At 42.1% G+C, this 14,090-nt stretch overlaps 1 protein-coding gene across 2 annotated transcripts; it reads left to right on the forward strand.

Moving 5' to 3' along the window:
• Positions 1-943: 943 nt before the first annotated feature.
• SDAD1 (SDA1 domain containing 1) lies at positions 944-14,081 on the forward strand (the record flags this gene model as incomplete). 2 transcript variants are annotated; one of them, XM_080635409.1, is made up of 22 exons in its annotated part: positions 944-1,033; positions 1,122-1,226; positions 1,550-1,648; positions 1,809-1,919; positions 2,514-2,585; positions 2,678-2,778; positions 3,368-3,425; positions 3,759-3,833; positions 4,097-4,198; positions 4,541-4,610; positions 5,365-5,468; positions 6,184-6,241; positions 6,830-6,888; positions 7,254-7,330; positions 8,076-8,173; positions 8,568-8,644; positions 8,954-9,086; positions 9,594-9,694; positions 10,154-10,347; positions 10,871-10,955; positions 11,338-11,499; positions 13,699-14,081. In XM_080635409.1, the coding sequence occupies 22 exons, from the start codon at positions 944-946 to the stop codon at positions 13,747-13,749; spliced, it is 2,082 nt and encodes a 693-aa protein (XP_080491535.1). In that variant the 3' UTR covers positions 13,750-14,081. The 2 variants fall into 2 exon arrangements, with proteins under 2 accessions (XP_080491535.1, XP_080491536.1); XM_080635410.1 differs by lacking the exon at positions 1,809-1,919.
• Positions 14,082-14,090: the final 9 nt, after the last annotated feature.

The raw sequence follows: 14,090 nt of genomic DNA on the forward strand, positions 1-14,090 counted from the left end.
AAGGAAAGTCTTTTAGTGGGAAAAACTTTGTCTCACTTGAAATAAGCAATATTCATAACTTTGGACCTGTAACAATGCCACATTTAATCCTTAATTTTATGTTGATATATCAGACAAGTATGCTCTGTAAAATAATAATGTAAATCTGTTCTACAGTGTAATCAGTTACCCAAAGGAAATAAAAGCTATACAAAGTAAAGAGGTAAGCTTTCTATTGCCTTGTTTTAAAGATACATTAATAAGAGAACTGAATTAGAAAGAACTTTCAAAGTTTCCTGTTATCCTTTTTGAGTGTTCACGTTAATGCCCACCACCCCTATACACTCATCTGAGATGTGTTGTGACATCGTCCTGAAAATGGGAGGCGGAGGGAGCATCACCTCTGAGGAGCTTTGTATCTACAGCTACTCAAAATCTAAAGATACTGGTCTCTCGTACCACCCAATCTGTCCTCACTTTCCCTGCCTCATAAGGGCTGTCCTTGTAAATGGTAAGGCTCTTTTTTAAAGCTCTCTTCTTGATCTTGGGCTCACTTGAAGACCTCATTTCATGTCCTGAAGATGATCTCGGGGCTGCAAGACCCTTGGGCACCCCAGCTGCAAATCACAGTGTGAATAAAAACCTACCCAGGCTGCTGACATATTCACATCCTTTAATTAAGGGCCAGATCTAGTTCCTCGGCAGTGTTGCTGCACTAACTGGTAGCACGTAACACTCAAAACCTGACTTGTCCCACCAAATGAAGCTATGTGATCCAGCCGGGACGAGCGTACGGCCACTGCAGGGCAGGGACGTACTCCAAACCAGAGCGCGCTGCGGGGAGGACGCGCCGCTCGATAAAGTTTGTCCCTCGGCGGCGCCGGTTGGGAGGGGGCTGGCTAAGATGGCGACGCGCAGCTGATGTCTCACGTGTTGCGGCCGGGCCGGGTGCGGCGTTGTCGGCATGTCGGGCCGTCAGGGGAACAAGCTGCCCAGCAACCTGCCGCAGCTCCAGAACCTCATCAAGCGCGACCCGACCTCCTACACCGAGGAGGTGCGGGGCCGGGGCGGGACGTAGGGCTGGGGGTGTCAAGTATTGCCTGCGCTGCTCAGCAGCTGACGGCCTTGTTTTGTGTGCTCAGTTCCTCCAGCAGTACCACCACTACCAGTCCCATGTGGAGATCTTCACCTTCCAACCGGACAAGCCTAGCAAGGAGCTGGCCGAGCTGGTCATGTTCCTGGCACAGGTAAGCCGCTGCCCCTCTGAGAGGCCGCTTTGACGCCGGCCTGGAGCCCTCCACCAGCCGCAGAGCCTTTGCTCTGAGCGTGGTGGCTGTGGCGGGTTTGGCTGTTAATGTTGCCAGAGCTGCTGTAAAACTGTGCCTTGACAGAGGTTCCTGCAGCAGTGTTGTGTGTTCCCAGCAACATAAGTCTTGTGTTTGAGCACGTGGTACAAGTTTCTGAAAGCATTTTTTAATTGCATTGTACCTCTTACATCTGTGCATTATGAACTTAGTTTTGTGTGTATTAAAAGGTTATGATAGGATGGTAACGATCTGTCTCCATGCAGGTTGCCCACTGCTACCCAGAGCACATGGCCAGTTTTCCCCAGCAGCTGAAGGAGCTGTTGTCCTACCACCACACAGTCCTGGATGTGGACTTGCGTATGGTAAGACCTACACTGAAAGGTGGCTTGAGTCCTTGTGTGGCTAAAAGATGCCCTTTAGATGTGAGGCGAGAGCTTACAGTTCACTCTTTAATTTTTTAAGAAAGACGGAAACTGGTGAGTATTATGAAGTTCTGGATCCAAATCCTTGTTTCTCTTACAGACGTTCTGTAAGGCTTTGATCTTGTTAAGAAACAAGAATTTAATAAACCCAACAAGTCTGCTGGAGCTTTTCTTCCAACTGCTGCGGTGCCATGATAAGCTTCTACGAAAGGTAAGCTGTGCTTAAAAAAACCCATCTTGATTTCCAGTGGGATTTGCCTGACTTACTGGAGGTGACAGAGCACTGGCAGGCAGCTCTTCTCCTTTCCTTGGTAATAAAATAGGAAAGTTGAAGTTAGTTCTGTTTGTTCAGCAGTTGACAGAGGCAAATTCAAGCTGTGTGTTGGGTTAACAATGGGATGTGCAGCTGTAAATATCTTTACCATGTCCTGTGTTTGGAATGGAGCAGCCTGGATGTGGCTGCAAGTGAAAACTCTAAAAAGGCTGCTGTCAGAGTAGGCCTTGCTGAATTCTAAAACCACACTAGCTGCTGGTTAAAGCTGTATTTTGGGGTGATTTTTGCCATAGAAGTGGCAATACTTGCTTTCTGCCACCAGAATTGTTAAACTGGCCATTGGAACATGCCTGAGTGGAGCAGGGGTTGGGAATTTTTAAGTAATACTTCATGGGGTTCATTTTCCTGCCTTAGTGTAAGTATGCTTTTCAAATACATGAAAATAAAGCATATGTGAGACTTGACAGGATAACTTCTTGTAGTTTTTCCAGCTGTTAACTTAAACCTTAACTTGAGTCTCTCCCTTCACAGACTTTATATACTCACATCGTGTCGGACATCAAGAATGTCAATGCTAAACACAAAAACAACAAAGTAAACACAGTAAGTGTTTTGGTTTTCAAACATAGTTCAATTGAATCTCTTGATACTGTGAAAGACTTGTAGCAATAAATGTTTCCAAACTTGTTTCTTAGACACTGCAGAACTTCATGTACACCATGTTGAGAGACAGCAATCCCACTGCTGCCAAGATATCTCTGGATGTGATGATTGAGCTTTACAGAAGGAATATTTGGTAGGCTTGGCAGGCTCATACTGATCCCCTGGTTTAGCATACGCAACCACTCCGACATCACTTGCATCATGTAATGCAAAATGTAATGGAGGGGACAGTGACTTCACTATATTTTTATTTGTTCCAGAGGGGCTGTATTTTGTGAAATGGGGTTTAGATGGGAAGAAACACTCCTGAGTGAAGTCTTTGTGTTAGTTAGGTTGGAATACTTGATGGTTTAGTTGAAAATGGTATGTAAATTGTGTGTATTGCATTTGAAACTGAAGCTGTGTGCAGCTGACTTCTTCGAGCTCTTGCAAATAAAAGCTGCTAATATTAGCATACAGCTTCTGAGGTACAGTCGGAAGAGGAATTTTGGTGTGTTTTTCTTGTTAGGTATGTAAGTTCATTCTAGATGACTGATCTAATGGGTGCTCTGAGGTTTGGTTTGGTTTTGTGAAGCTGTACTACTTTGCAGATCTAGTTGGAACATTGAGAGGTTTGATTCTAAGGGAGCTTCCTGCTTGTTAGGAGTCACATGGGAGTTTTTCTGGGAATAAGTTGAAGTTGCCAACCTTAAAGTGAAAGGTGATGTTTTATTTTATACCAGGAATGATGCCAAAACAGTCAATGTCATCACAACTGCCTGCTTTTCGAAAGTGACAAAGGTGAGAACAGAAATCACTTGATGAAATTGGATGTTACCATTTTTCCTGCAGATGCAATTAATTTTGTAATTGCTAACAAGCTTCACTGATGATTGGTCTTTGTTTTATTTTCAAATACCACTTGAGTTGTGGAAGGAGGTGGTATTTGGTCAGCAAAAGTTGACTCTCAGTAAACCACCCTGGCTTACTCTGTGATTTGTTTTGCTTTCTGTTCATATCCATGCCTATAAAAAATTAGGGGAGTCTTGGTATAATCTCAGATGTGGATGTAGGGGTATTTAAAATACTCTTGTCAGTTTATCCTGTCCTACATAAACTTACTTTACTTTTCAGGTGTTAGTTGCTGCTTTGAAGTTCTTTCTGGGGAAAGATGAAGATGAGAAACAAGACAGTGACTCAGAATCTGAGGTGGGTGTTGTGATCTTCTCCTCTGTGTTCTTCAAACTCATCATACGCCTGTCATCCTAGTAACCCTGGCTCTGCCAGTGTGTCTGCTTTGTTAGTTTTCCATCTTGTTTCCTCTAGATGTTTCTATGCTTCACAAAAAAAGTTCAGTGTTTCTGACAGCTGGCCCAAACTTACAGCAGGATGCCTTTGCTGTCTGTCTGATGACTAATGCTAAGAAATCCTTTGCTTTCCTAAGTCTTGTTTTCCTTGCATTCTTTCTCAAGGACGATCTTCCCACGGCCAGAGATCTGATGATACGCTATGCAACCAACAAGAAAACCACCAAGCGCAAGAAGAAACTGGAGAAAGCGATGAAGGTTCTCAAGGTGAGGAGTGCCTGACTTGGCAGTGTTTTAGCTTAATCCTTCAAGTGCAGAGATCTTCTTGTTGTCCCTGTTGACTTAGCTACCTTCTGTCATTTCTTCTAGGTAAAGGTCCTTAAGTGTTCTAGTGTCCACTGGCCAGGCATATACTGTGCTTACCTGGAAGACAGCTGTTTTGAAACAGGCTTAAAGTCCAAGTTGTGGATTATTTCTGCTCTGGGTGCCCTTTGTGTGGTCCCCTACTTTATAAAGTGTGTGGTGTCTTAATAAATAACTCTTTAATAAAGTTCCTGTTGCCTCTTAGGTAAGGTGGAAAGAAAAAAATGTATCTCTCTTTGTATGCAGAAACAGAAAAAGAAGAGCAAGCCAGAGGTGTTCAACTTCTCTGCTATTCACTTGATTCATGATCCACAAGGTAAGCCTGCATTGTGTATTGTCATTTTCAAGATCGGTCTTAATCCTGGACTCTGAAGCTTAGACACAAGTCAGCAAGGACAATGAGTGACAAGTAGACACAAATGTGGCAACGTGATAGCTGCTGTGTGCTTTATCCTAGAACTTCATAGTACTTGAAGAGAATAAGATCAGATGTCTTCTGCTTGTTGTAGTGGAACACTTGTAGATAGTCAGACAAGGAAGGAACAATATTACATCATCTGCTTGGGGTTGTTACAGATCAGGATGCGGCTGTCCGCCTCTTTGTTCTATGTTTGAAGCCCATAAATTGGTGATTGGAGAGTAGTTTACTACAGCTTCCTTGGCTTACCCCCTTCAGAAGTGTACCTCTTCTTCTAGTCTGTTTGTCTAATAGCACTTGACTTGGTCTTAGCCTCATCTAGTGAACCTCCAGGGATTTTGTTTTTCAGATGAACCCAAAATATATCTAAAACCCCCTAGCTTTAAATATTGACCCTATGCTTATGATGCTGTGGAACTTCTGCTAGTTTTCTTCTTCTGAACCTGTGCACATCTTTGGACCTTTTAGGCATGTGAGAAGAAAAACTTCTCCACTGGGAGAAGTGCTCTGGCCACCTTTAATTTCTTGTGAGTGTGGGCGCTGGGGCTTAAAAACCCAAATGGAACTGACAGCCTTTATTAAAGGCTAATCCTGGCTGATTTCTGCCTTGTGCTTTTTAAGTCTATCTCAAATCTATTATTGCTTCTTCTAGACTTTGCAGAGAAACTGCTGAAGCAGCTGGAGAGCTCTAAGGAACGATTTGAAGTGAAGATGATGCTCATGGACCTAATATCTAGGCTAGTCGGAATACACGAGGTAGATACTCTGTTAATTTTACAATGGTCTGAAGGTAGCCAGCCTGGTTTGGGTGGTGGCATGCTCTGGCTTTGTGCCTCTGGAGTAGGGAGGTTTAATTTTCCTCTATGTTGAAAAGTGCAGATGTATGGTCAGTCAGTTGCCAGTGGGCCTTATGGAAGGGAGCAGTGGGATGGACTTGTGTGGGACGAGGTGACCTCTGTTAAAGAAAGCTGTTGGTCTGGAATAGCTGAGCTGTCCCTAACAAATAAAGGAGAGCATGTCTTTGTCAAGATCTGTGTGCTCCCAGGAGATTCTTCAAAGGAGAAAGCTTTTTTTTCAAAGGAGTCCAGCGATTGCTCATGTACAGCATTCTGAGGTACAGCCAAAGTGTCATTGACGTTACTGGAGTCATTCTGTTTTGAGAGAGAAGATTGTGTCCCTGAGGCAAACTGGTGCACTGTAGGGTTGTGCAGCAGAGTGCCCTGATTTGAATTACACACAGGCTGACAAGAGCTGCTCTGGATTTCACAGAGCTTGGGATTGGGCCTTCGGTTTCCTTTGTGTAAGTGACTTCCTCATCTCCATGTTTATCAAACTCAGGATGTTAGAATGCACCATGCAATAAAATCAAAGGCATTTGGGGAGCATGATGGGTTGTTTCACAGCATATTGGCCTAGGAAGGTGATCTCAAACTAAGAGACAAGAAGCTAACCTGTTACATCTTTCTTGCAGCTTTTTCTTTTTAATTTCTACCCCTTTGTTCAGAGATTTCTACAGCCCCATCAGAGAGGTAAGTAGCTACTAATAGATAATGCTGCTGGTCCTCTCATCTCACATGTACAGTCACTTCTTAGAAGCAGTACTGTAAACAAATAGGCAGCAGCAGGTTAGTAGGAAGTATGAATACTCTACAGGGTTTTGGATGAAGGAAGTAAAAGGCTATTACTGCTAGAAGTGCAAAGAACTTTGGAATTTTATGGAAGCTGTGTGCACTCTGCTCCTGACCGTGAGTGTCTGAGATACTCAAGCAATGGAATAAAGTGCATCTATTGAGTCCCTGGTTCCTTGCAAATCCTGACTAGTTAGTAAAGTTTGACTGCCTTTTGCTGCTTTGTTTTACTAGTGTTTTTCACTCTAGCTGTAGAGCATTTCTTTGTGTCTTAATTGGCTATTAAGGGCCTGCACTGCTGCTGGGGTGGAGACCAGGTGAGTTCCCTTGATGGGAAAGGAGAAATAGTTGTCCTGAGTAACTTCAGGCTGAAATGGCTTTGAGACTTAGGCTCAGTGGTTTGAGTTGGCTGTTTTGGTGGATGCTTCTATTAGCCAGAGTGAGCTGCAGCAATATACATTTGGCATCTTCTTCCCTCTTTTCTTCCAGAAGTGACAAAGATTCTTCTGTTTGCTGCACAGGCTTCACATCAGCTAGTACCGCCTGAGGTCAGTACTCCACCTGTGCTTGGTGATGTTAAAAATGGACAGCAGACCAGAATGGAACTGAGTGCATTCATGGGGAGGGGTAAAAGGGAATCTGGTCAGACCCTTGGTCTTTAAAAGCTTACTGTAATTTTGGCTACTTCAGCAAGTTCCAAGGGACTTTTTTTCTATAAAGGGGGAGAAGACCCAAACCCATGTCTTCTGCCTTCGTTTCTGCAAGAGAGAACTTGTCTAGAAAATATTTGCAGGTTATAGTGACAAGTCCTGAGCTCTTTCTGTGAGGATGTTCTATTGTGTGTTAATATGTAATCATTTGCCAATTTTATTACATATGCGTTGTTAATTTAACCTTTTTTTCTTATTTTCAGATTATCCAGTCAGTGTTAATGACCATTGCCAACAACTTTGTTACTGACAAGAATTCTGGGGAGGTCATGACCGTAGGGTGGGTACAGAATAATAAAAACCTGTAAAACTCTGAATGTAGAAAAATATCTGTTTCTTGCGTGACCTGCAACTTTTTCCTGTCATTTGTACTACTCTTCACAGAACCTGCTTGATTAAAAATGAGTTAGGACAGTATCTCAGCAGAAACTTCCCTTATTGTTGTTGGCAGTGGTTTAAATTCCTCAGGATGATGGGTTTCTGGGCTTACTGCTGTGGCTTAACTTTTCTGGATTTCATGATGGTGTGGGTTTTCTGCTTTCTGGTTTGATCTATTTTTCTTGTTTCCTGGATACTGTTATTTCTATTTTGGGGGCAGAGCTTTTGTCTGTGAATTAATATATTGGTATATACCTATATATATATTATTTATTTTTATATATATATACACACACACATATACGGGTATATACTCACTGAGTGGCTAGTGTCCTAGCTCAGGATTTTGAATTTGTTTTGTGGATCAAATGTCACTACTGTGTTGCTGTTAGTGAAACTGTTACATACTTTCTAGAAAGAAATACCTCTCTGACCTTCGAGTCAACTGCTGGAGAGTAGAGTAGGGGCCAAAGACGGATGGTTTTGGAGAACCATGGCACAGAGCTCCTTGTCCTGTTCTTTCTTACACTTTTGCATAAATGCTGTATAAGGTTTTTCAAGTTCCAGATCACTCAGTCTGTTGGTGGGACAGTGGGAGCCTCTCTCAACTGTGGTGTTGACAAAATAAATCGCTTGCCATTTTTCAGAATCAATGCAATAAAAGAAATCACTGCAAGATGTCCATTGGCCATGACTGAAGATCTGCTCCAAGACCTCGTTCAGTACAAGACTCATAAAAATAAAAGTGAGTGTTTTACATGGATATGATTTAAAAACTATTTTCGTGTATCAGCCGGTTCTCCATAGTTACTGCCTTCATTATAGTGGTGTCTTAATTTTTTTTTTTTTTTTGTGGGCTGAGAGGTGAAGTTTTCTATGTTAGTTGCATTTCTCTGTATTTTGAGTGTATAAATCTAGGAGACAAAACAATCAAGGGTAGTTATGGCAGGGAAACTAAGTGACAAAGCCAAAGAAGGGAAACAGCTTGTTAATAAACATTTAGTCCTAAGGAAGAGCTGGATCCTGCACTGTTGAAATTAGAGGGAGTTTATAACTTCAGAAGATGCATGAGCGGTCTGTCAGTTTGCTCAGAAGTCTGCTTTTCTGTATGTAATCCTGATTCCCTATTTTCTGGATAGATGTGATGATGTCTGCAAGATGTCTGATACACCTCTTCCGTTCCCTAAATCCAGAGATGCTGCAGAAGAAATTCAGGGTAAGTGTTGTTTTACATGCATTCCATTAGCTATGAACATAGGCTCATGTTATTCCCCTGCCTTTCAGACTTGGTGTCCTCTTATTTCAAGATTGCGTTAGTTCAGATCTATCAAACTCATGGACAGAAGGCTCATGTTACAGAAGCCTGACCATCTTCTTAGAATTCGTTCAACTTCCTAGGAACTAAAGATCTTCTCTTGGTTTATCAGGCAGAATTTCTTTTGCACCCTCCTCTCCCCAGACTTTTTGATAGATTTGTGGACATTAAAATACTAGCCCGTTTAACACGTCTTTTGTTAACTTGTAGGGTAAACCTACTGAGGCTTCATTGGAAGCCAGGATTCATGAATACGGAGAACTGGATGCCAAAGATTATATTCCAGGAGCAGAAGTACTGGATGTTGAGAGTCAAAAGGAAAAGGGAGGAACCCAAGAAGAAGGTTGGTCTTTTATTCTTTACTACTTCTATAGTGAGCATTGTTGTCACTGAGATTTTATCTGGACATAAAACTTGGTGTATGTTGACTTTATTTGCTGCTGTCACATTGCTGTATGGCTTGCACATAGAATCCCAGACTGGTTTGGGTTGGAAGGGACCTTAAAGATCATCTAGTTCCAACCCCCTTGCCATGGGCATGTCTGTGTCTGTCCAAGAAGAAGCACTCATACTATCCTCGAATAAATACAGTTTACCCAATGCAGTTTGATACTCTGTGCTGCTTGTTATGATAGATACTGAAGGACAGAAAAGCAGAGGGACAGATGTTTTAGCGCTATGAAACTTCAGGTGTTAAGCTTCTCTCCCTAGAGGAAAGTTTTTGTGTATTATGAAACACTGGAAATGAACTTTGAAGTAGTATTTGGCAATCCAAGCTTAAATTATTTCCAATTCAAGCAGTGAAGCAGAATCTGTATTAACAGCTCTCTGTGCTTCTTCCCCTGAGCAGATGGATGGGAAAGTGCTAGTCTGAGTGAAGAAGAAGAAGATAATGAAGATGGAGAATGGATTGATGTACATCACTCCTCAGATGAGGAGCAGAAAGAAGTAGTGAGTTATATGTGTCTTCTACTCCAAATATGTATCTTGGTAATATCAGACCAGATTCTCTTGCTCTGCACCTTGATGCAGCTGCTCACAAATAACTATGTAGGGCTGTGGAGTAGCTTAACCAGGATCAGTGGGGTTGAAGTACCCTTCAGCTCTTGTGCAGAAGTACCCACGTTGTTAGGTAAAGGAGAGAGGTTGGAAACTCTGTCCCAGGGCTGAACTCCTTCGGAGCTGTGATACTTGCATGAGGTTCTTTCACTCACTCTGAAATGTTGAGTGGATCTTTATTCTAGTGCTACATGTTGGGTGTAAGACTATAAAGAAACCTTACAGCTGGTTGTAGCATTTCTCAACAATATTGCCCCTACATAAGTATTTGGGAGGCAGGGGTCATGGACTGGGGCATAAAAATGGTTTTCAGAGCTCTGGATGATTCATGTTTTGTACTTCTTTGAAAAGGCAGAGAAGGTGAAAAGCATGCCCATAGATGAACGAAAAGCCAAAGCTGCAGCAGTCAGTACAAGCAGGCTGCTCACTCAAGAAGAGTTCCACAAAATACGTCTTGCCCAGCTTTCCAAAGAAGTGAATTCTGCACCTGGCAAAGCTGCAAAGAGGAAATACATTGAAATAGATGAAGACGAGGAGGAGGGCAGGTGGGATATGGACTACTGATGAGTTCTTTCTCTTCCTTGTATCACCTATAATCTGGTGATGCAGCTTTTAACTGCAGCAGGGTATGGAGCTCTGCTGTGAGTCAGTATCTCCTGGTGACACGAGGTGAAGAGCCACACAGCTTAGAACAGATCCCAGCTGGAAGATTTGTTTATATCTGGGAGAGAAGACAAGAGGGGCTGTTGGAAACCATGAGTCTGTTTTGCTTGTTCAGACCAATGGGTGGGAGGGGGTTTTATAGCAGTAGTTGCACGACATATCTCCAGAGTACATAAACTTGGTGTGTAAAGCAGGACTTGAAAACAGGAATGAGAGACTTACGTAAGGGTTGTCCCAAGTATGAGGATTAGACTGAGAACAAGAAGTGTTTGTGTGAAAGTTTATGGAAGGACAATGGTGTAAGAGCTGAGTGAGAGGCAAAGGTTCAGGAGGGCATCTTGTTTTCCTTGCCAGATGAAGTTTTGTTTGTGATGGCCTTCTGTTGGGTTTTTTGTGTGTGTGCAGGGGAGAGCTGCTTTCACTCAGGGATATTGAACATCTGCACAAAAAGCCTAAATCGGACAAGGAGACCAGGCTGGCAACTGCAAAGGTGAGGATCTAACAGGAGATTTCATATCCTGTGTCTTTCTAGATCTAGGTCTGTGTTTGTCTCCTGCAGAAGAAGGAGGTGCTGGAGAGCATCTGCAAGAGAGGTGTCCACCTGCTGTCTGTGTTTTGAGAAATGTTTTGTATAGTTTTTTTTCTGTTGTATCTTGGCTGTAACAAATAAACAGCCTCTTGCTGGTCACAAGTGACAATGAAAATAGACGCACCCAATTTTCATTGTGACTTAAATACAGTCAGCATGGAAAAATGCATGACAAAGTCATACTCGACTTGCATTTATTGTTACTGCCATAGAACCTCTCGCCTTAGCAGATGACGTTAACTGTACGGAATGAAAAATTATGTTGTTGTGTTGTCTATTCTAGGCTGGAAAAACGGACAGAAAAGAATTTGTGAAAAAGAAAACAAGAATTAACCCATTTGCCAGCTCTTCCAACAAAGAAAAGCAAAAGCACAAGAACTTCATGATGATGAGATATAGCCATAGTGTCCGGACAAAAAACAAGCGTTCTTTCAGGGAAAAACAGGTAATGTTTAATGTTGAAAATAGATGGGCCATTCTGAGAGTAAGCTTGAAATGCAGGTGAAGTGCTGTCTATCCTGTGCCCTCAGTCATTGCTGCTGATTTTGATGGTTTAATTGCTGGAAAGGTCTTTCGGTGAGATGGCTTCCTGTGAACCCTGTCATGAGGAGGTAATTCAGAAATGGTTGTGGTGAAGAATCCTTTTGTCAGTCTCTGCTTCAATATGCATTGAGAACTAAGCTCAGTTGCCAAGTCATGTGTAGGTTAGGAAGGACGTGATATGGTTTGTTTTCCCTTATGTAAATTGAAGATCATATTAGAACCCTGTATCTAATACTGTGATAGAAGTAGCTTCCTTGATATGGAGGAGTGTTTTTCGAGACAAGCTTTTAGTATGTTTCTTCACTCTGTATGATTTTTTTCACCTTTCTCCTGTTACTGCCATATTGTGGACTCATCTGACCTGGCCTGGCTTGTCTTTCAGGTCCTCTAATAGCTTATCATAAATGTACTTAGAGCACAGACATAAATGTTACTTGCTATCTATCTGAAGCTGTTTAGGAAAACCAAAAAGGCTTCAGTTTAGCTTGCCGTGTGTGCTGCTCTCATTAGTGAAGCCCTGCCCTCTGCTGCTTCCTTAGCTCTAAGCTTGGCTGTGGTCCTTGGGAAAGGCTATACAAATGTCTGTTTGACAGTCCAGTTACGGTGTGTTTCTGTAGACAGCCATAGCAGGGGTGGCTAGAGGGATATCGGAAAGGCAAGGCAGAAACTTGAGGGGATGACTTATCTAACCCCAGGCATGTGGGACAGCACAGCTGCCAAGAGAGGCATGTGGACAGGAAGCCCCCTTCTCCTGTGGTGCCCCTCAGCTGGGCATCAGGCCCAAACTGTGTGTGGCAGCTGTTGCTAGAGCACTGGTGTAGGCATATTGCCTTGCCCTGCTGTGTTTCACCTTGGTAGAGTAAGTCAGTGCTAACAACAACAATATGCCTTAAAATCCTTTTATCTAACCTGGCAGATGGCCAGTCTAGGGCTTTACAGGGTGTTATACGTTTGGACTCCTTTGAACATGTTCCAAGAAAAACTTCTAGAATAATGCAGTTGTGTGGTGTTACTTTTTTGTATTGTTCTGTCTCGTGCTAGAGTGCATTCAGATGCTTCTTTTACAAAATCTCCTTCGTTTTTTCCAGGATCATATCATTAGGGTAATGTATATCTGTCTGCAGTTTCGTGCCTTAAGAGTGGCAAGTATGAAACAGGTTATAGACTCAATAGAGAGATAACGTCTTGTGTGTTTCTGTTAAACAGGAAGACTTGGACTGATATCCCCTGCAGTGTTTTTATTTGCTATCATTCTGCCTTACCGCAAATAAGGCTGACCATGTTCACCCAGCTCTCAAACACACAAAGTCGCAAACCAACAATCCAGGCACTTAGAGGAAACTGCTGTTTACAGTGATTCTTATGCTTGGCTCCCTTCTTCTAAAAAGCCATCTTGAATGGTTTCAGTACTCACTCCCCACTAATGTTTCAATTTTAAATGTAACAGCTAAACTGTGAAAGAATAAATACTTCACTGTTTTCACAGAAAGTTATATGATATGGAAATAATTGTTAAAAGTGGATTGGAGTACTACAGTTGTAGGACACTGTGCTCTGCTTCCCGCTTTGGTGGTAGAATAAAACAGACTGTTGTCTATAGCCTAGTGTTAGAACCCTTTACCAACTAAAACATGTCTGAAATATACACCAAATCTCTCTCTAGAGTCATATGGCACTTGTAAAGGTTTCTAGCATCCCTCCTTCCCACCTTGAAAAGAAGCTTTGTAATACTCTTTCAAAAAATGCCATTTAATCCTACTTACTGCTCAGCTGAAGTTTTTTCTTGATCTCATCTAACTGAACATGAGTCAGTGGAAGGACAGTTTATGTTAATCTGATCTTCCTCATTATGTAGGGTTTTCTAATGTTGTACAAAACCTTTTTTTTTTGAAGCCCCACTCTTTCTTGAATTGTACTACTGACTTTAGCTAAATAACCACAGCATTTGTACCACCTTAGTCGTTAGCATTGGCCAGTTATGCTCCCAGTTTTAGCTAATAAGCTGCTAGTGTTTTTTTGAGGTGGAAAAAATCTAAGAGGGCTGTTGATGTGAGTGTTGCTGTCTCCTTACCTGAATATTCCCCTCTTGTTTTCTATTTAGCTGGCTCTTCGAGATGCACTTCTGAAAAAGAGAAAACGGCTGCTGAAGTAACAGAACAGTAAGGGAGAGGAATATGTCATCACCCTTGAAGAAACAGCCCTAGAAATGCTTATTTCCACACACCACTCCCCCAAAGGGACAAAGGGATTCAAATGCCTTAAGGATTGATCTCTATCTGTTCTGAATTAAACTGAACACGTTCAAGCTGTTGGAACTGCTTCTCTAGGACAGATGGAAGAGGCTTTAATCCTTACAGGATTTATTTTTTATTATTTTTTTTTTTAAATAATTGTAAGGTATCGCTTGTCTTTTATTGAATACGATTTACTTACACCTGGTTTTGTGTGTGCAAGTATTAAAACATAAAACCCCATGGTAAAATTATTTTAAGC

Source organism: Psittacula echo (genome assembly GCF_963264785.1).
Source record: "Psittacula echo genome assembly, chromosome: 1".
Classification (NCBI taxonomy): Eukaryota; Metazoa; Chordata; class Aves; order Psittaciformes; family Psittacidae; genus Psittacula; species Psittacula echo.